This window comes from Aethalodelphis obliquidens, unplaced genomic scaffold, assembly GCF_003676395.1.
Source record: "Aethalodelphis obliquidens isolate GAN/ISIS:26980383/991018 unplaced genomic scaffold, ASM367639v1 scaffold31, whole genome shotgun sequence".
NCBI classification, from domain to species: domain Eukaryota; kingdom Metazoa; phylum Chordata; class Mammalia; order Artiodactyla; family Delphinidae; genus Aethalodelphis; species Aethalodelphis obliquidens.
In genome coordinates, this window is record NW_020837975.1 from 16,190,051 (window position 1) to 16,212,925 (window position 22,875).

General features: G+C 44.6%; 1 protein-coding gene across 5 annotated transcripts in view; it reads left to right on the forward strand.

The window, feature by feature from the left end:
* RUNX2 (RUNX family transcription factor 2) overlaps positions 1–22,875 on the forward strand; it is a 227,490-nt gene that overhangs the window by 60,289 nt on the left and 144,326 nt on the right. For 3 of the 5 annotated variants that reach the window (XM_027127420.1, XM_027127421.1, XM_027127422.1), the window contains exon 4: positions 9,506–9,679. The exons of the other annotated variants lie outside the window; for them this stretch is intronic. In XM_027127420.1, the coding sequence (XP_026983221.1) occupies positions 9,506–9,679 (174 nt within the window). The remainder of the gene's footprint in view (positions 1–9,505; positions 9,680–22,875) is intronic. 5 annotated transcript variants of the gene reach the window in all.

Below are 22,875 nucleotides of genomic sequence, written 5' to 3' on the forward strand. Positions count from 1 at the left end.
CCATGGCTCACGGGCCCAGCCGCTCCACGGCACGTGGGATCCTCCCGGACCGGGACACGAACCCGTGTCCCCTGCATCGGCAGGCGGACTCTCAACCACTGCGCTACCAGGGAAGACCACTTTACATTTTTAAAATCCTTTTTTCTCCTTACCTCCCATGAATTTCTCTTTCTTTAGATATTTCAGGTTGCTTGACTCCATTATTTCAAGAAACAGGATTGTACTCTAAGCATATGTTTTTCAGGGGTTATTCCCTGGTGAGCGACTGTCCTTTCTTCCAGATACTTATTCTTTGATTGTCGGGATCTGCCACAGCCTAAAATCTAAAAATTATAGAGTAACTTGCATTTATATACATGCGAATGAATATCTCACAATTCTTTCATTTGTGTATTTATCGAAAGATCTTGAATTCTTTAACCTTTAGAAGCCTACATTTTGAAAGAGGCTGTCCTTCAATGATCTCTCTCATGCATCTAATTATATTTAAAAAATGACTCCATACGAGTTTGGAAGAGTGAACTTTTTACTCACTGATCTAAACTGGCGCCTCTTATTATTAAAAGAAAGCAAATTCAAGCTTTTAACATTTTTTTCTATGAACTGGAGTTCCTAGAATATTTCTATGGAGTCTATGGCTTAACTATGTAATTATGTCTCTTGAGTAGATTATGTTTTTCTTCCCATAATTATGTTTTTACCCAAGAGACTTGGAAGGCTTCAGACCTCTCTTGGGTGAAATTGTTCTTCTTCTCTTCTTTCCTGATAAACTCTGAATTCTACATGCCTGACTGTTCAAGGGCTCGAAAGAGAGCTCTTGAAGATATGTGGTAGTGATTATCATTTTTTTTTCCTTTAGAAATTGGTTTATATATTAAGAAGGCCCTTAGAGGGAAGATCTGTTAGTTCATTTTTGAAATGCCATCAGAGAAGAATCTCCTGGAAGGGGATTTGTTTATGATCTGTGGTCCTCTGTCTGAAGCCACACACTAACAGTGGTCTAGGGCTGTCTTGTCTCACAGGCCATCCTGTGTGAGCTCTGGGGCCCCATGCACACATCATATTCCACGGCTGCTAATTTCCAGTGGCTCGGAGGGGCTCCAGGCCTTCCTTAAACATGAAGATAGTTTCTTAGTCCATTTCATTATTCTAGTCCCGAAATAGTTTTTGACCTGAACCAGACAGCATAGTCTTAGGAAAAAGGATGACTCAGCAGCCTTTCCCAGCAAAGATTAGAGACTCATCAATTTTACTGTGGGAAATGTTGCCCAATAACCAGCCTTTTTTCCCCCCCGCTCCTCTCTGACTTTTACTGGACAAAAGGAGAGATAATTCTAAATGTAACAATGTTCTTATTTACTAATTTAACAAGTATTTGTTGTGTGCCTTCTCTGTACCTAGGCTCAAAGTTACGTGTTAGATGTAGGACGTGACACCCATCCTCAGGGGGTTCACAGTCAAGTCCAGGAGAATCTAAGATATTAGGGTTTGAAATTTTATATAAATATTTTATATCAATTCACAGAGAGTTAATGCTTACTGAATGCCTACTACACTTAAGTATAACCACATGTAGTGGACAAAAAGCAGTTGTAGCTGCTCTCAGTTTGCTGTGATAGAAACCAGAGGGCTCACCGAGGCCCTAGAGACAGAAAAGACCAGAACAAATGTGGTGACCAGGTTGAGACTGGGAAGGGATTTGGCCAAATGGAGGTGCTGGGGAGAGAGGCAGTTCTGAGTGGAGGAGGCGGCTTGGGCAAAGGCACGGGGACTCTGAAGAACTGTGGGGAGTCCAGTGTGAGTGGGGCACAGGCCGGGAGCAGTATGGTTGGAGCCGTTGGAAGAAAGTGTGATAAGGTCCATTGAGACCGTCTTTTCCAGGTTCTCGTTTACTGGGCTCAGGGGGCTCTGTTTAATTTGATAGACGCTGTAAGACGACTGAAAGGGTTTGCGCAGGTACATAACGTTAATGTTAGGATTTAGGGACTGAAAGAACTTTAGAAATCATGGAAACGAACTCTTCGTTTTTGCTAGGTCTCAGAGAGTTCCATTAAACCCTTCCTGTGGTCATACAGCTGGTTGGTGCCCTTTCATATATGCCAGCCTGCTGCTCTGGTATCTTAACCACAAGTGAGAGGTTAGGAGTGGTCCTAGTGGAAATGGAAACTAGGGGCTCATCCCTGTAGATGGGCTAGACCTGCAGAAACTACAGGCATGGGCTTGACCGGATGCTGGGGTCTAGGAAAGGGAGGTGGAAAAGACCTAGGCTGGATTTTGAGCCTGGGAGACTGGAAAACAGTTATATTAATGGAAACAGGGAAATTAGAGGAGAAGCTGGTTGGGACTGTTTGTAGTGGCACAGGGAGGTGTGTCAGGGAGAGGCGAAGAACTTATCTAAACATTGGGTGCATGACAAGGGTACAGGTCTTCGATTTTTAGACTTTCACAAACCACCAGTGAAATGTAATCATCTGAATGTAAACAGATAAGAGTTTCACTTTTCTCAATAGTATTTTCATTTTCACATGTATGTAGGAATGCAGAAAATCAAGGTTTTTAACCTAGAGCCTCAATCAAGTATTTGGATCCAAACTCTGCATGGCTTCCCTAAGAACTCACTTGAGTCTGTGTCATCTTCCATTTTTGCGGGAATGTAGTGACTCTCATCCTCAGAGGTAAAATTCCAAGTAATTTCATTTGGAATTGAGTTATGACTTTAAAATTAGTCAACCTGTTCCCTAACCCCTCCCTGCAAACACTCTTTCATGTGCCACTTTCAGGGTAGAGAGATTAGAATTGAAGGCATCATTTTTGTCCCCCCAGAACTGCTGTGGAATAGCATCTCTGTTGCATATAACCAATTTACTCTAAAAAATGGTAATTCTAGTTCAAGTCCTCTTCCGTTTTCCTTTTTACTCTCTAAGTCATCGTCACAACATTCTTAGATGGTTCTACCCTGTGGCTTGAGCCCTAGGGTATTGGACCAGATCTCATTCTGTCACTTGACCTGCTGGCAGCAAAGTTAGCTCATGTCTTCCCAGACCCCCCTCTCCTCCAGGTAGGCCTGACGGCATGGCACAGGAGTCTCAGGGTCTGCCAAAGTGTTGTTTTATTGGTCAGGGGATGAAAAGATCTGTCTTAAAAGACAGATTTCCATATATATTGCATCGTTGAAAAGAATTAATGTTGTCAAATGAGAAGTGTCAAGTGATTCGAAGATGGTTTGCCTCTGGTTAGGTTAATATCACATATATGTTCAGCACCATCTTGTCTCACAGGACGTCTATTATCATGGTTCTGTCATTTGTCCTCCAACTAGCTTTTCTCCTTCCTTCTCTGCTTATCAGCATCCTCTTCCACCTTCAAGGACGTAATGATCTCATCGGTGAGGGTTTCCTCTTCCCTGTTAGTCAGCATCAGTTGTTCCCCTGTTCTTCCAATGGCATTTTATTACTTTTTAAAGTTTTTTTTTTATTGTGAAAAATTTCAGACATACATTAAAAGAGATTATATTTCATAAAAACCCCAGGTACCCATCGCCTTGTTTTATAATTAATAGCATTTTGCTGTATTTGTTATTTTGCCGAAATATTTTAGAGCAAATACCAGACATCAGGACATTTAACCTCTAGTTACCCGTTCTAAAACCTAAGGGCATACTACTCTTACATAATCACCAAAAGCACCTCTTCCTTAATATTTTGAAATAGTCCATATTTATATTTTTTCAATCGATCCCCAAACTGTAGCATTTCAGTGATTGTCTCACACAGTCCTTTGCAGTTAGACTTAACTTGCCTTTCTTCCCTACTAGACTGTGCACTGCTTGAGGGCAACGATGTTATCTTATATATTTTCTCCCCGCTCCTCCTTAAAATGCCTAGCGAGACTCACATGGTAGATGCCCAGCACACACTAGCTAGACTAACTGACCTGAATTTGGACGCCATACTGATTCCTGATTGATGCTTTATTGCAGGTCTGCCTTTTAACTTTATTTTATTTAAACATTGTATCTTCCTGATACCCAGGATACAAGTAGCTAAATACCTAATAAAATAAGTGAGTGTTTAAAACTGATTAAAAATACTACTGTAAAGAGAGGAGCTGTCAAACATCATGCCCTAGTGACCAGCAAAATGACCCTTCTGTGCCACGTGAGAGCGAAGGGGCTGTGACACGCCCTGCCTGTTGTGAAAGGCGTACTCTTCTGTTAAGTGCACTTGGGCATCCTTCAAGAGGGCTCACTAATTGGCATACTGCATCACGCTGTGAATACAGGGCACAGAGCGTGAGGTTCTGGCTGGGCGCCCACCCGCCTCTCCAGAGTTGTGAAGCGGTGCTCAATTGACTTTTATAAAAATGGGCGAAATGGGTTACATCAGAGTGGCACGTTTGTTTTTGTAGTTCACATACCACGGTTTCAGAGTCTTCACGGACCAGTTTCAGAAGCGTGATTTTTTAAGCAGAAGTTCTAAGGGCAACATTACCAACTTTCACCGTGGGTGAGTTGCCCTTGGACTGAAAGAGCTGGGTGGGGAAGAATGGGACCATTAGACTATTGGTTGGTGACTTAACCGTTCCTCATGCGTCTTTGCTCTAGGGATGTGTGAATACTGTGACCCTTCCACCACACTTTCTTCTTGTGCCCCTGAATTTGTTGCAACAAAAGTCATATTCAGCCAAACACACTGAACTTTTTGAATGAAATTTGTTCTGAAAACTACTTTTTTTTCCACTTGAAATTCACTTTTGACTGTGATTTTTTCTGAATGACTGATGATGTGCTGTTTTAATCTAAAACAGGCTGGTTGGCAAATGGGAGGGAAAAGAGTCCCAGACCAGCAGTCAGAAGACCCGAGTTCTCGTCCTGCCACTAACTGTGTGACTTTGGGCAAGTCACTTCCCCTCTCAGGGACTCAGAGTCCTCTCCGTTAAAGAAGTACACTGCTCTAAAACTGAGAGTCAAAATGATTTCTCTTGTCCTTTTCAGCTCTGTGATTCTAAATGACTTGCAGCAATGCTTAAGAATTATAGTAAGAGCAAATGCAGCTTTTTCAGAAAGCAAGCAAAAAAGCTTTCACTTAAATGAACGTTCTTCAGGGAAATTTCTTAGGAAACATCAATAAAGGCTGGTCTCTAAAAAAGGGGTTTCCCTGCTGGATTCACAAGACTGCCAAATAAGAAGGGAATAGTTTTTCTGGGAAAGATAGTGCTATAATATGATATCCTGGGCCAGAAAAATTTCTCTCAACCAAGACATTTATCTAAAAGAGGAGAACATTCATTCATTTATTGTATAAACATTTATTGAGCACCTACTGTACGGCAGGGACTGAACTGGGTTGTGAGAATTACAGCTGTAAACATGCCAGAGCAGTCGTTCTTGTTGGACTCATAGTCTTGCAGGGGAGACAAATCAATGCATGAGATAATTACAGATTGTGGTTACAGCCGTCAAGGAAATAAACAGGGTGTGCTCGAGGGGAGGGCACCTATTCTGGGTCTAGTAGGCAGGCACCTCTCATAGGAGGTGGTGTTCACCCTGAGGTCTAAGGGATGAGAAGGAGTGGGCTGTACAGAGAATCCCGGGGAGAGCATTTCAGGAAAATGGAAAAGTCCTGGAATGGGACACTAAGGGAGACAATGGCAGAGGCCCAGAGAGACATGATGGGGTCCTGGGTGAGGGTTGTGCTGGTGGAACTGAACAGATTCGAGATAGACTTTCAAGATGGAAATGACAAAATCTGTTAATGGATTGAATGTGGGGAGTGAGGGATAAGGGGAAATCAAGGGAAGTGTTAAGGTTTTTGGCTTAAGGGACTGAGTGGCTGGTACTGAGATGGGGGACTCTTAGGGAGGAACAGGGTTTCTTGGAGAGAAGAAGCAAGAATTGTGTCTTAAATATGCTGATTTTAAGATACCTTTGAGATGTCCCAGGGGAGAGTCAAAGTCAAGTAGGCGGAGGGACACACAAACCTGGAACTCAGGACAGAGGTCAGGGCTCACCCTAGCGATCGGGGAGGCATGGACGTGAGTCGGTGGCCTTGAGTGAGTGGGGTTGTGGGATCGTCCTGGGCTGTGGCTCTCTACCTCAGCTGCACGTTGGACTATGTCGTGAGCTTTTAAAGAATAACTTTCCCCAGGACCGTCTTCCAGACCTCCCGATTTAATTGAGCTGATGGACATCTATATTTTTCAAAGCTCCGTAGAGAACATTTTTATTCAGCTTGGATGGGAGAGCCACTGATCAAGGCAGGCAGTGCAACTAGAAAAGGAGATCCAGGACCGAGCTTTTGCATAGTCTTAGATATGCAAGACTGTGCAACGTGGAGACAGCAGTTCTCCATTCTTTATAGCTTCCTCCTGCTTGGAAGATCCACTCTCTGGCCCTTTGGATGAGGTTTGGTTCTCCCTGTACCGTGACAGAGTACCCTGTCCTGGATTGAAGTCGGTGTGCCCTTTGTCTTCCCAGTCCCCAGTTTCCGAAGGGACGGCTTGGGTGCCGAGGACTTAAGTATGTCTTCTTTCAGCCCGTCATTCCTGTGTCACCCTGATGTGGTTTAGCGGTAGCAGTTATTTGTCATGGTTGAAAGATGAAGAACCCGATCGGCTTTTGCTCTTCATTCTCCTGCAAGAATTTTATTGTGGTTGTGGTGGTGGCTGTGAAGGGGCAGACATTCTAGGAAGAAAAATGGGTATGTTTTTTGTACAGATGCAGCTGCAGATAGATGTTCCCCGAATTACTCTAAGGTGTGTGTAGATACTCGGTAGCTTGCCTTCGAAGATCATTTCCAAAAGGTGATTGAGGCTTTTCCAATTTCACCTGCTCTTAAATTTCTCACACACATCCGTACTCCTCCAGGTTCTTTATTCTTGCCTACGACCTCCTATCACTGCCCCGAAGCACCGGACTCAGAGAAAATAAACGTGTCCTCACGCATTTGTGTACTGAGTTCACATCTCATTCGGTCTCCATGAAAACCTAACGAAAGGGCTGTAGAAAGCAGAGGCAAAGCTTATTAAATTTTCTTGTGACCCATGGCCCACATAAAGCCTCAGTATGTAAAGGAACCATGCAAGATCGTGTAGCCCTCCCCACTCCCCCAGCCCTCAGGGAATCTGCCATTCCAAAAATATGGCCTATTAAATAACTTACAGGGACAATTCCATAAGCTTTCTTGTTAATGTTTACAGCTGTATCAACACCACAGCAATCCTTTATTTTTTTTGGTATGTGTATGAGGAACAGAATCCATGCATCTAAGTGTGACAAGTACTGTACGATTCTCTAATCGTGAACCTTGTAAGACACAGCGAGGTATAGTGATGGAAGTTTGTTTAGGGTAATGGGTGAGCTGTTAACTTTGTAACTGAATCCTTGCTGCTGCTTCTGCCTGCCTTGAAAAACAGCCTGACACCTCCCAGGGCTTAGTCCTCAGGTGCCTCACCTTGGCGATCTGAATATTTTCAGTCCTTCGTAGCAGCTGGGAGAGGAAGGGAGAAGCTGGGGTCCAGCATGGATGGTGCCACATGGTGTATGGAAGGCTGAGTCCACTAGGACGCGGGCTGCATCCTGGTCCAGGCTGAGCTAGTCAGTAGCTAAGACCCATGGGCTAGTTGTTTTCTCTCTGCAGGCCTTGGTCACTTCATCTATGAACACCTCACTTCCTGGGGTCTGGGGGCTGTTTTGGGTAATCCCTAATAGATTTAGGGATTACTCCTTTAGAGTTTTTGTGTTGGGTAATCCCTAATAGATTTAGGGAATAATCCTTTAGATTTCTAAAATCTATGTGTAATATGGATTAAAAAGTCCTAAATGGTGGGGAAAACGACTATCAGTAAGCAATGAGTTTCCCTAGTTTTTCCTGATCATTTTTCTCCCAATCTTAACCCCTCATTTGTAGCACATGCCCCAGACTTACACTGGCAGGAAATAGGGTGGTGGGTGCATTTCAGTTAATGGGCCTTAGTTGGAACATGTTTGGCTGGGGAGACAGCTACACTCCTATTACCAAACCTTGGCTTCCTGTCTGTTTTCTTTGGGCTGGGTAGGCAATGAAAAAGGAGACAGGAAAATACATTTGGGGGCAAGTAAAATAAGGAATTTGTCTTAGGAAGACAGCTTATAGTTGGGAAATTCTAATGTTCAGCTTAACCCTGTCCTGATGTATTCCTCTTGTCCTGTACTAAGTGGGAGATGAGGTGTTCTTGCTACTTGTGGAATCTACCTTCCCATTCTCGAAGGCTCTTAATAATCCTCCTTCAAGGGTTTCTTCTGTTATAGATACTACTCCTAATGCCCTTAACTTTTCCTGCAAATTCTTATTCTAGTCATCATCTTAAACGGCTCTTCTTTGAATCAGCTTCCGTTACTTAACATTTTACTAAACTGTTGGGGCAACGTACCAGGGCTTCACTGGTACAGAATATGGAAGATATTTCTGTTTAGGCAGTAGGCATTATTGTACTCGTTCACCATAGTCCCACTCTACGGATTTACACTTAACTAATGTCACATCAAGCTTCAGGTGTTTTCCAGTTATACCTGCACCAAGGCAATACCATGCTCTTTGCTAGGAATGATTGGATGATTTTTAAAAAGTCTTAGTACCTTGGTTATATTTCAACTTACATAGTTCTTTAATATCTAGAATTTCTGTGGATTTTACACTTGAATAAACTAGAAGAGAGACCAAGTGAGGTTTTTGTTTTTGTTTTTTTAAATAGTGGATTCTCAACATTCACAGGGTAACCCAAAGGGTATTTTTCAGTTTCTCTTACAGAACCACAGTACTAGATTTAAAATAAAAAAACCATTCTCTCTGATTTAACATAGTTTATTATGCGCTTTCAGGCTTTGGCGTATCACAAAATGTCCACATTCCTCTCGAGGATTTGAGTTTCCTTGCCTGTATTTCTGTTTTCCTCTTAAAGGGGTTTCTCGGTTTGAGTTTTCATTTTTCAGAAAGGAGTCTCCATAAGGTACAGTGGTAACATAAAAAAGAAAAAGTCACTTACGGTCATCACGGAAGTGTCCCTTTAACAGACGTGTTTGTCTCTGTTTCTGCCCCAAGTATGGCCCACTGTGTGTCCCATGCACAGATTCTCAACTTTCAGGGGAGGTTTCCTCCTTCATGAAATGAGCAAACACAGCCCAGGACACAGTCACCTTTCCCAGCCTCCCCGAGAGGCCAGAGGGGGCGCCCAGAGAGTCCCTCTTGGGCTCTGGTGTCTGGGCCTCACCGCTGATACTTGGCCCCGAGTCACCCTCTGGGCCCCTCCGCTCTCCATTCCTAGAACAGAACCAGGGATGCTTGCCACCGGACGATGCTTATCACAAAGCCCTTTGAAATGGGAGGCATTATATAGACGCATCATTATAAAGATCAGTATTGACGATTCCTTCGCTTAAACCCCTAGTATGTATGTTCACGTATCTATTTAGCATGGTCAATTGTTCAGCTAATTAATATGCTTTTATTTTATGATTTGCTGTTTCCAGGGCACAGACAGAAGCTTGATGACTCTAAACCTAGTTTGTTCTCTGACCGCCTCAGTGATTTAGGGCGCATTCCTCATCCCAGTATGAGAGTAGGTGTCCCGCCTCAGAACCCACGGCCCTCCCTGAACTCTGCACCAAGTCCTTTTAATCCACAAGGACAGAGTCAGATTACAGGTAAGACAGACTCCTAGGTCTCACTTTCGCAGACTCCGGCAGGCTGGGGGTGAGGGGCTGCCTGACAGATGAGACGCGTTCACTTCAAAGCTTCTGGAGCTGGGAAATGGCTTATGATGAAAGAAATCAACACTTGAAGACACTGGCCTTCTTTTTTTTTTCTTTTTAATAAAAACCAAATACCAGTATCCACTAACTCTGGGATAAAATTTGGGGGAAGTTTCTACTGATGCTGTCCTCTGTAGCGATGTCAGTCTGCACACTGGTGGGACGGTAATACCATGCTGTCTGGGAGAATGTTTGTTGTCAGTTTCTATATTGTGTCCAGGTGGTGCAGGGGATAACATCACACCCTCACTGTTGGAAAATTAGCATTACCATCTCAGATCTGGGCTAATGTTTCTTACATGTATAACTGTTTCATTAAGTTGGCTGGAAAATTGCCCTGGGCTAACAGGTAGCCTTAATTGCTGGTTATAAGGCAAGACCAAGGAGCGGCCCATCGGGCAGACAGAAGTCCCCTCTGATTCACACTGAGCTCCCGTTCTCCATGTGACATTTCTCTTTATGCATTCCAGTGTGCTTCTTGCTTTACTTTCTTCTTAAAAATTAATATCAGCATCGCATTACAGACCAATCATTCACATTTGGTGCGTTAAGACTCCCAACCCTTTTTTTTTTCCTGCCCCACTTGGGCAAAAGCAGATCTTCCTGTAGGACTAGTCTGCTTGCTTTTATGCCATGGTGACAAGAGAGTGTGCTAATCATCATAGGTCTTTCATTTGCAGATCACAGTACTGAGAGCAGCAAGGAACTCAACATGTCATCTAGTTACTATTGTTGGCAGAGCGACTAGATGGGAAGGAAAATAACTCAAAATGTACAATAAACTCTCAACTTGGATCTTGTCTAATGGTTAGGTTTTTGTCTGTAGCCGTTAGGTTTTGAGTGTCTTTAACGGTTTATAAGCATAATTGTTTATAAACGAAATTACCTGCCTCTCCTTCTGTCCTGCCCTTATTAGGTATATGTCTTTTTGGATATTTACTTAGGTTTCTGTGGGTCTATGTGTATTAGTCTGAATATATGGATATGCCTGAGTATGTATTTTTTAAATAATGTAGAACTATAAAAATAAAATATCTAAACACTGAAGAGAACCAGATATCTGCATGAGAGAAGAAACATAGAACGCTGTGAAGAATAGCCATGTGTTAGGTTTAAATAAATCTCCAGTTATTGAAATGTAGGAGTCAGGTTAGTGTGTTCACTAGACATGGGTCCTTGATGAAAATGCCAGGGTGAAATTCACACCAACTTGTGAATTTGAAGCTTGTCGCTATGCGGCGTGCTACTACATTTAAAGTAATGGACTGAATTTTTTTATTTTTTATTTTTTTATTGACATATAGTTTTTACAATATTATATTAGTTTCAGATGTACAACGTAGTGATTCAAAATTTTTATTGATTATACTCTGTTTATAGTTATTATAAAATATTGGCTGTATTCGCCATGCTATACAATACATCCTTATGGCTTATTTATTTTATATACAGTAGTTTGTTAAAGTGATGGATTTTAGATCATTGATTAAGGTTCATAACAGCTGTACTTTTGTCTTTATAGTAATCCTTAGATTCTGTGTGTGTGTGTGTGTGTGTGTGTGTGTGTATGTGTGGAGAAGTATGTGTATACATATATAGAAGTGTTTATATATGATTTGTAAGGGTCTTACGATGGCTAATAAGATACATATAAGAAAAATATATGTTCTGTGATTTGGCAACCCCTGGGTTCTTTAAATGTGTGATTTCTATATTTTAATCCTTAACTGTTTACTAATTATATTTTGCTGATGGCTAACGCCTTTAAAATGGCCTTCGGAACCTGTGTGCTGCTAGATTCATTTAAGAAGCAGCTTTTCTCAAGGCTTTGTCCTCAAACCTAAAGATGACACCAGAAAATAGGACCCAGAGGACATTTTAGAATCCAAAGCCTCCTTAGATATCATTAACCGAAAGCTAGGTAAACGTTGTGAAGAGGATCTACATTTTAGCAGCACCCCTGACCCCACATATGAGTGCAGAGAGGGAGGCTCCAAGGAGGCCCGGGGCACGTTGCTGCCGGATGAGCATGTGAGCCGAGCAAAAGCCTGGCCACCTCCACCAACCATGCTCACCTCCAGGCATCAGCCTCCTCCCCGTCAGGAGGTTCACGGAGGTTAAGCTCCTTGTCTGCAGTTTTTTTTTTTTTTTTTTTTTTTTTTGCGGTACGTGGACCTCTCACTGTTGTGGCCTCTCCCGTTGCAGAGCACAGGCTCTGGACGCGCAGGCTCAGTGGCCATGGCTCACGGGCCCAGCCGCTCCGCGGCATGTGGGATCTTCCCGGACCGGGGCACGAACCCGTGTCCCCTGCATCGGCAGGCGGACTCTCAACCACTGCGCCACCAGGGAAGCCCCTTGTCTGCAGTTTTACAGCACGTTAGTGACAGAGCAGAATTCGGTCTCTTGACTCCTAAGGCAGTATGTTTGGTCTTATACCATATCATGCTGCAATTCCATCATGATCATTTAAAAACAGTATTTCAATATTCACTGGATGTATTCTTAAAAACGAAAATATCACTTTCTGGAATTATAGTACAAGAGTATTAGCTCTGCGTTTTGGGATGATGGCATCAGTAGAACTGATTCATAGATGAATCTCCTCAGTTTTTAAAGTATCCACAAGGTATTGGGCCCTACAACTTCCTTGAGCTTTCCAAATTTGCAGACTTACACACACATTCATGCTGCCCCTACCCACTGTTGGCCACATGCCCTTTCTTTAAACCCCCGCATGTCGTCAGTGAGACAATACAAGTACCTACCCATAACCAAAGATGTGCGGAGTTCTACAATGACCTGGATTATTAGGACAACCCAGAAACATCCGTAGCAGCAGCAGCAACTTCAAAGTGAATTGAATAGATCATTTTTTTTTCCCCTGGATTCATTTTCTTATTTATTTAATAAGTGTAAGTTAGAGTGAACCACATGTAGAGAATTGGGTCTTAGGGAACATGGGGGAGATCAGAAAAGTTCTGTCCTTGAGTTAAAGTCTAAGTGAAGAGTTATCTTTCCCAGCCCTTGTCCAGCCACATTCTATCCCAAGGCTATAATGTACACGTCTTCCCTCTGTACCCCCTGACTTACACTGTTCTATCAATGGCGGTCTCTTTCTGTTGACAAGATCCACCCATCCTTCAAGGTCACTGTTATCTTCTTCATGAAAGTCTTGGAACCTTCATCTGGAGGCTGCCTCTCCACCCTCCAAGCTTCAGTTGAGATAGCCTTATTTTATGGCTTCTGTATCTCCCCTCTAGATTAGAAATTCTCTGAGGGATTTATTCCAGGCGTTTATTTTCTTTTGTGCCTAGCACAGTGGTAGCTAGCGTCTCATTAAATGTCGAATGAATGAAAGTTTAGATAAGAAGAAATCATTGCAAGAAGGGTTGGACTATCATGCCCGGTTCGTGTTGACCGTTCTTTCTGATTTCCCACCCCAGGGTGCCTTTGCTCCCTTCCGATGAACAATAACAGCAGAAATCACATTTCAGTAGAACACGTACATGGTTAAACCATTTGGTATCATTTCAGTTTAGGGTCTACATTTTCACATGATTAAATTTCAATTCTCCTTAAGAGACCGGATTTTGTAACTTCTTTGCAATATGCCACACCTGCATTTTAGTTCACGTAATCCTTTGGCTAAAGGTATTTGTAACAGAAAGGGCCCGTTATCTCTCATCGATCGGCTTGGCTCTCTTGATATCTCAAGCTCTTACCCCCAAACTGTAGACAGTGATCATGGTTGTATAGTCACTATGAGTTCTCCTACATGCCAGCATAGAAGGCAAGTCGAACTCCCAGAAAAGTGAAATGAAATTAGGAATTGTAAAGTGAAGAAGTCCTAAGCCTTTAGTGTTTCATATTAGTGTGTCTTACAGTTCCTAGGGCTCAAGGTCCTGGCCATATGGTGGGCTGGCTTCTTTGCAGTGCAGGTCTGACCTGTCACTCTGTTGAGGTCTTTAATGGTGACGTTCTGCCTGAGGGCCCAGGGCCTCCCCATGGCTTCCTGAGGAAGTTGCTTCCTCTGCACCTCTTTTTTTTTTTTTTTTTTTTAATATTTCAGACATCGGTTGCCTGTCTCTGGGTGCTAGGAAACACCTAGCTTGTCACAAATGTCCACTTCTTTTGATTCAGAGCATGGTGGTAGCAGTGGAGTAGGGAGACTGTGTTAGGAGATGTTGCTCAAGATAAGCACTGTTTTGAACTCAGTACTCTCTGGATGGGTGAGCCGCATCTAGAGGATAAAAAAGCTGACTCAGGCCCTTGGTGGATTGGGAAATTCATGTAACCTTGGGGGTGGGCATTCTGCGATTTTATTGAGTGATTATTTTTTGCCAGGCATTAATGTAAGAGAACAAGATAGTATAGTTACTCTTCACCAGGGGCTCACATTTTAGTGACATAGAGTCAGCGATTGGGTCAATAAGCATACATGCAAGGTAATTTCAGATAATAATAGAAGCTTTGGGGAAATGAAATAGAGTAGTGGGAGAGAGAGCAGTGTAGGGAGGGAAGAAGCTAATTTTGGTTGGAAAGTTTGAAGAGCTTTGAAGATCTCTGAGGAACAGCATTTCTGGCCAAGGGGAAACTCAGGCAAAGGCTCTCAGGGAGCAGTGATGCGGTGTGTGCAGGGGACAGAAAGGTCAGGATAGGTAGAGCGGAGTGAAAAAGGGGAGCGGGCAGGGGCTCGATTAAGGAGAGTCTTCAAGGCCCTGGTAAGGAGTGTGGGTTTTGTCCAGACCACAGTGGGGCGCTATTGAAGGATGTGAAGCAAGAGAATGACATTATCTTATTCACATGCTTTTAAGAACTCCTTTGGCTGCTGTGTGAAGCATGGATCATAAGGGGGCAGTGGTAGGAGCAGGGTCATCCTTTAGGAAGTGACTGCAGTAGCCCCAGAGGGAATGAAGGATGGTCGCATTCAGAACTCAGGTCAAATGTTGTCACCTCTGTCGGGCTTCTTCCAGCCCACCCAAGCTGAGTCTAAGGCTCCCACACCACCGTTGCACGTGGTGACAATTATTTGTGTACACGTCTGTCTCCTCCGTCAGAGTTTGAACTTTCAAAGTCTAGGGCCATGTTTTACTGACCTCTGTGTCCCTGTTGTCTTCTGTGGTGCCCACTGCTTGGTGACTTTCGGTTTGGTGATGAATGAATGAACCGGTGTTTGACTTCTTCAGGAAGTGTGACCCATTATTATCCTACCCTGAATATTTTTCTAGTACCTATTTGATTGGATTACTCTTAGCTGCCATTTATTGACTGTGTATCGTGTAGCAGGCATTTCTCACAACGGTTCTATGAGATGGGTAGCGTTGTTGTAAAAACCGAGGGTCTGAGAGGCTAGTAACTTGCTCAAGGTCCCACTTCCACACCAGTGAGTCATAAATATAGGAATTAAGGCCAGATTCATGTAGCTGGAGGGTCCTGTGCACTCAACCACCAGGCACCCTCAGGAGGCTGCAGCGTACGTCCCGCTTGGCCCCGTTTCCTCCCATTTCAGACTTTCATTTGTGCAGCTCTTTTCCATTTACAAACTAGTTTTACATAAAGTTCTCGTTAAAGCCTTAAAACAATTCTGTAAAGTACATATTTTATAGGTGGAGGAAATGGACTCTTCGAGGAATGAGCTGCTAAAGGCCTCTTGAGCTACTATAGTGGACTGTGAGTTCCAGACTCTTAGTGGGCAACCAGCCTCATGGCCATTGAGTCGGCCATGTTGCTGACTGTCTGAGTGGCACGTGTCCTAATGGACCAATGTCTTTTTCTTTCTCCATCAGATATTATTTAGGATCCTCAGAGACGAAATGTTCATAAAAGGGTGCATTAGGAGTATCTGAATTAAGTTTTAAAATGCAATATAATTGCTTTTGCTAATTAAAGGACAGTTCTATATGAGCCTATATTCAAGGTCACCTTTTTAGGGATATCTTGAAAATCAACTTGCCAGGCATCATGTAGGATGATGATGATCTTATCAGCAGTTACCTCGCCCGAAGCGAAGTCGTTTCCGCCCAACTTCAGTCTGCTGCTGTGTCCCCTTGGCAAACATGCCCCTTTAAGCAATAAGAGGATCCTGGCCAGCTGGGCTTCAGCTGTGTATGTGTTTGGCTGTTTCAGCCCTCAGGCCGCTGTGCTTGCACAGAGACATTTACCAGCAAAGCCTTCTAGAAATAGGAAAGCACAGCTGAGCAGCCGTGTCCCAAACTACCGTCCTATTCAAGTGCCGAGTGACCCCACAATTCTTTCGGGTGAAAACAAGTGGGGAGGTGAAGCGGGCAAGGGTGGGTGGCGGTGGCTGTGAGTGTGAGGAGGATGAACCCACGAGGGGCACAGTGACTGTTACTGAGCAGGAAGGATGACTGCGGGTGCCTTCAGCGTGAGAAGAATTGTAGGATGTGGGGAGTGGGAGTCAAATGAGGTCCCCTGCTTTACGATCACTGTGGTCCTACTCACCTATAGGCATCTCGTGTCTTAAGGAACTGAAATCACCACACTCAAGGCAGGTGGTTGGAAGTTCTGTTCTTTCAGTTGGGTGGTGCTGTGTTTTCATTTCTGAAGTTACTGCAGAGTCTTGTCCTGTCTTCTTCCTTTGAGATCTTTTGGGCAGAATAACCAGGAAAATTTGCTGCTGCCACGCACACGTGTGAGCTGGAAAGCTCTTCAGAGGAGGTTGCTGGTTACAGTTCTTATGAAGAAATAGCACAAATCCTGTGCGTGAACACAATTTCACACCTCTTCAGCTCTGGCAGCCATCTGCTAAGGAAGAGTGGAGTTCAGGTCCGGCCTGGGCTGCTTTGAAGGATAAAGCTCAGTATGACCCTGTGAAGGGCTGGCTGTCAGTGTGCTGTGTGGTCACTGCAACTGTTGGCATCATTCGTAGATGAGCTCCTTAAAGGTCTCGGGACTTCTGTCGGCTGGAATTCCCTATTAACTGAAGATGTTCTGACTTTATTACTCTTTTGGAAAAACACAAGACGGGTAATGTTCCAAGAAAAATCAATTTCTTGAGTTCCAAAATCTTGTCTTCGTAATGTTCTCCTGCCTGGAATACAAGGTGCTCAGTTAATATCGAATCATGATAAGGAGAATCGATCTCCTTCATGATGCCTCTTCTTGTCCTTCCCCAAGACTCTTCCATTTCTAGCCTGACTTAAGGACTCTGCCCAGAGGAAGTCTGGGTTTCGTTCTCTCATCCTTTTCCAAAGCATCATCTTTCTCTTTGTAGTTTTATATTTAGTTTGAGCTTTACGTATACGTATGTGTGTATATGTGTACACATATGTATGCGTGTCTTTACTAGTTGCCTAGGGACCCTTCTTGCCCCTTTTTACCTCTTGCTATGGATTCTGGGAAGAATGATCAGAATAGGAGTCGAACTTTGAATGAAATATTCAACCTCCAGGGCTACCCTGGGAGAGGGGCGAGTCAGGCGTGCGGTTTGATATAGTGGATGCTCTAATGGTGTATTTTGATGCTGAATTGTGGATGGGCACCCAGGCCTTCAAACAGAGAGCTGGAGTTTATTGTACTATGTGGTATTAATAGCAGCAACATTATATTACAGATGTTATCAGTTTGAAAAGTATTTTCATTCCATTTTTTTCATTTTAATATATGCAGAAGTATTCCAGGAATAAAATTGTATGGCACTATTCCCAGTTAAGACCATCAGATTCTTTCCAGGGCTTTGTTTATTTTGATAAGGACTTGCTTTTTAACTGTTTAAAAACAGTTGGTTGTAACAGATTTCACAGAAGAGTCAGTAAGAGGACAGATTTCACAGAAGAGTCAGTATTGTGAACCCTGTTTAGCGAATAAGAAAACTTAGGCGGGCTTCCCTGGTGGCGCAGTGGTTGAGAGTCCGCCTGCCGATGCAGGGGACACGGGTTCGTGCCCCGGTCCGGGAAGATTCCCCGTGCCGCGGGGCGGCTGGGCCCGTGAGCCATGGCCGCTGAGCCTGCGCGTCCGGAGCCTGTGCTCCGCAGCGGGAGAGGCCACAACAGTGAGAGGCCCCGGTACCGCAAAAAAAAAAAAAAAAAAAGAGAGAGAGAAAACTTAGGCACCAGGAGATTCTGGAACTCTCAGGGCTGAAATTAGAAATCAGTGTCCCGGGAAGGTGAAGTTTGACAAGGTGGTTTTAGGTGGGGAGGGTGTAGGGGAAAGGATTAGAAGAACAGTACACCTTTGGGGCTGTCAGCAAGGTGAGTGGGGGGAAAGGAAAAAGACTTTGAGCATCACTGAGGACCCAGGTAAGGACAGAGATGCTGGGAAGAGCCAGTCAGCAGTGATTGTCTCCTGAAGTGGTTGCAGCTTGTGGACAGAAGTGGGCTCTGCAGTGGTGGATGGTCAGTGGGAATGACAGTTTCTCTAGGACTCAGTGCAAGTCAGGGAAACGAGGAAGATGTTGAGCCACTTAGCAATGTGGAAGAAAGAATGTTCTGGAGGTTGGTAGGGTAGGGTAAAGACAGAAGAACTTCTGAAGAGGAGTTGGCTCATCTTGTGACCTTGGAGAGTGAGCAACAGCTAAGCGGAAAGGTTAGGAGGAAGGACATGGGGAAATCCAAGCTTCAGTTCAGCTGGGAAGTAGGTGTCTCATGGAAAGGCTGAGGGTAGATGGGAGCACTTGGCCATTCCTTAACCATTCCTCGTGTGACAGATGGAGGTCCCATGCCTTGTTCTGTCTTCTCCAGGGCTCTGGGCTGACCCTACCTCGAGAAAACACAACCCTCCAGCGCTGACCAGTGGGGCAGGGGTCCACTCATGCTCTGTTAATCCACCTCAAGATTGTGCTGACTTGTTGTCATCCCATCACACTGTGGCTTGCAGTCCATGAAAAACTCTGCTCTTGGGGCAGACGTCCCCTGTGCCGTCTTGGAGTTGACCAAATGCAGCGCTGTATTCTTGTTCTTTGTCGATTTCATTGTGTCACTTTCACCTCCTCCTTCCATCTTGTAGGGTTATTTTATAGCTCTGGTTCCTCATCCAGCATGTTGACTGTTTCTCCCAATTTTGTCTCATCTTGAAGCTTAGGAAGGTTGCTTTTCATTCTTAAAGACTTTGCTGAAGATGCAGGACGTAACTAGGATTATCATGCCCTTGAACATGCCACTGTGTTCCTCTCTCGAAGCTGACCATGACCCGTATCAACAGCCACTTTCTGGTGGGCCTTTTAACTACCTGTACATCGCTTTAGAGGTAAGGTGTGTATCTTGCTGAGGCCAAGATGCACAGCAGACAAAGGAGCTTTCTTTTAACCTATTGCTCTCGTAATCCTAGGAAACATGTTTTTAGTGAACCCATTCTGCTTTCTGATAGTCACTTTGGGCATCAAGTGTGAAGTGTTGATTATACACAGGCTTTTGAAAGGGACTCAGGTGTTTTTAGGGGTCTGCAGTCAATGGCTCCAAAAAACTAGCTGCAATTTAGATTTTTATCCGAGGCAATGCCATTCTCAGGAAAGGTAGATGGGGAAAGAGATAAGAGTACTGTCTATCATGTAGTAAACTTTAAAGTCACTATCTTCAAATAATAACTGTCGTGTGGATGAGGAATCCCAGGCAGCGAAGCTACAATGAGGCGTGAGTGGAGTTCCAGGGAGACACGTTTTCCTTAATACAAGGAAGAACTTTGCAGACCCTGCTCTGTCAAAGAGAAGCCCTTTGTCTGCCAATCTCCATACATTCTTGCAATATTGTGGGGTGTAATTCATCTTGGAGCAAGAACCTGAATTCATTTAAAGCAGTGGGTTGCTCTCTCGTATCTCCTCACGTCTCTTGGGCCTTAAATTCCTCTTAAGCATGTTTGTTCTGCTCATTCTATTTGAAGGTCGTTCTTCCTGATAGGGAAGATTAATTCAGAGTAGTGTTGGGTAATTTTCCTTTCTAACAATCATCAGTAAAAATGATGCCTGTTGTTCTCAAACTTTGGCGTGTATTAGCATCACCTGGGGAGCTTGTTCCATGTACAGATGCCCAGGCTTTACCCCTGAACCAGAAAGTATGAGGTGGAGGCTGCCCAGATCACAGCTGCAGGCCCAAGGCCCTTGATCGCAGGCTCACCCTGCCCACCCAGAGCCAATCTGGTCCAGCTGAGGCATCTCAGGACCTCAGCCCCCTGGTTGGACCATGTGCAGAGGCAGCTGAGTGCCTCAGGCTGCTTCCTGGTTCCCTGAGTGCAGCTCCTGGACTCCACCCTTGCATCTGTTTCAGCTGCTGTTTTCCCTACCCACCCTTCCCTGTGTGTGTCCTGGGCTGGACCTCTGCCCTGTTTCTATTATGATGCTGTCAGAGGGAGATTTTAAAAATGTGAATCTGATGATATCACCCCATACTTAAAAACACCCCCGTGACCTTCCGTTGCACTTTGGATAAAGACCAAAACCTCTCGCGTGACCCAGCAGGTTCTGCATAGCCTGGATCCTCCCTACCTGTTTTCCAGTCTCTTCTCACACTGTCTTGAACCTTTTGTCAGTCGTCCAACCACACTGGCTTTCTCAACTCTTCAAAAAAGCTCTGCTGCCTCCATCCCAGGAACTTGATATATGCTGTTCGCTTTACCTAAAGCCCTCTTAACCCCACCTACATATCCACTGGACTTCTGCTTGCCCTTCTCTAATCATCTCATCGTTAGAGAAGCCTTCCCCAGCCTTGGCTGGAGTCCCCCACTGTACATTCTTATGATGCCAAGGACATCTCCTTTTTAGCACTTATCACAGTTATATGATTAGTTGGTTAATGTCAGCATCTCCCACAAAACTGTAAACTCTATGAGGGCAGGCAGACTCTTTATTCACCATTAATATCTCTAGAACCTAGCAGAGTACCAGAGGAGGTACTCAATAGATATTTTTTGAACGAAGGAGTGGGAGCTAGTTCTTGGAACCATGGACAATACCATCATCCATCCGACAACAGGCTTCACCATGTCTGGGGACCTTCTGTAACATCCCGACTGCTATCATCTCACCCACTAGATGTTAATAGCCTGATTTGAACTTGAATTTCCTGCATCCACTTCAATACTGTGATTTGAACTAAGGTCACTTCCCCTGGCCAGGACCACATCCCAGTTATTTCTCAAATTCTGGTCCTACCTGTTTGTAGCTAGTTCCCTTCCCTCTGCTACCTTTACACTGAGGTCCCGGATGGGCCGAGGCTGAGGCCAGGTTAGGTGTGACATATGGTATAGCCTTTTGTTTCTTCTATTAGATTTTTCTAGGTAAATGGAGTAAGAGAATGTAAAAGTATTGTCTATCGTGTAGTAAGCTTTAAAGGCATTATCTTCAAATAATGTAATAACTGTCATGTGGACAAGGAATCCCAGGCAGCGAAGCTACAATGAGGAGTGAGTGGAGTTCCAGGGAGACATGTTTTCCTTAATACAAGGAAGAACTCTGCAGACTCTGCTCTGTCAGCGAGAAGCCCTAACTAAAAAGAAAATAAGAAAATTCCCTCATTTTCTGTAAGACAGTGATGAGTTCCTTCCAGTCCCAAATTGGTGGTACTGAGAAAAGGCACTTCTCATTACCTTGTCTTAACTTCCTTCTGGTTTTTCTTTTGACATTTTGTTAGGGGCTGTGACGTCTCAGGCTGTACCTGTCATTTCTCATTCTCTTCCCCACCATGGTCCCCTAGGATTTACTAAGTCCCCGTCCTCCCATTGTTTGTACTGACACATGACTCATCATGCCTGGTGCACCCTGCGTAGCATCCGGTTCTATCCGAACAGGTTGCTGCTTTTTTCTCAGATTTCAGCCTTAAGCTCTGGAATCGGCTGGGCTGGTGGCCTGCCGAGCGATTCTGGTGGCCACTTTAGTCAGCTGGAGAGACCGCCTGGCTGGGGACAGGAGGGGAGTCAAACTCCCGCTCTCGGTGCCTTCTCTGCCGACGTGGGCCACAACGCTCTGTGATGGGACACACCGCGAGTGTCAGCCCCCATCAGTTCCTCTCCCAGCCGCCCCAGATCAGCTCAGGGCGGCCTTGGTCCTTGCTGTTGCAACTACCGACTCCAGAAAGGACTGAGGGTTGGGAGCCCAATTTTCCGAGTAGTTAGAATCATAGCATTTCATTGCTGGAAAACATCTTAGGGATAACCCATCCATTCTCATCTACACCTGACGACAGCGATACTCAGAGAAGGTGAACTATTGGTGCACAGCTGCACGGTTAGTGCCAGAGCCCCCCACCCAGCGCTCCCCCTGCACTTGGAAGTGCCTGTTTGTCTTCCGACGGTGTTCCCTCTTGGTCAGGAGAACGGGAAGTGAGCGGGAAAGCTCATTCTAAAACTCCAGTCTAGTTAGCAGGGTTATTAGAGAAGACATAGAATTTAAGATTTAGCATTTAGTGTAAATGTTTGGAAATGGGAATTCACGGAGGTAAGAATGTGAGTATATTTGTCTTATGAATGACAGTAATATGACAGAAATAGTCTAGGATAGGAAATTGTAAAGCTGCCTCTCTCCATTGAGATGATTGACTTTGACCCTGGTTTCAAGGGAGAGGCATAATCTTCAACTAGGAGAACTGTCTGTGCAGTTCATTTTAAGTACCCCAGTTTTCTCATGAAATATTGGAGGTTTGCGCAGCCCGAGTTGAGTGCTGAGGAGGGGGAAATGGGTGGAGGAGAAGGGATGGGAATGTGATGCTCTCTGAATGGACTGGGCTCCCCAGATACAGCAGGTGCTCACTGGGGCGCACCTGGCAGAAATCACCGGCCCCTGTCCTGCCACATTACACAGCAGCCCACTGGCAGCACAGACAGGAAGCAGTCGCTTGTGTGCTGGTTCAGGCTTGGCCCCTGTTGACTTGTTTCCTCCCGTGTCTGCGTGAAGTTCAGCACCGTGTCCAAGGTGTGCCCTGTTGCGAGCGGTTCTTAGGAAAGCAGCCCTTCATTCACACCCACAGATGTCTAACCAGAGTGTTTACCAAAGGGGGCTCGTTAATAGCAACCACTGAGTTTCCACGTGTATCTTTCCCTGGGCTTTTCTAAAGCTGTCTGCCCACTCTGCTCTCCCCACTCAAACTTCTTCATTAAGAGACTTCTCCCTGTTCTCCTGGAGTCAGTTCCTTTTCCTACGGTGC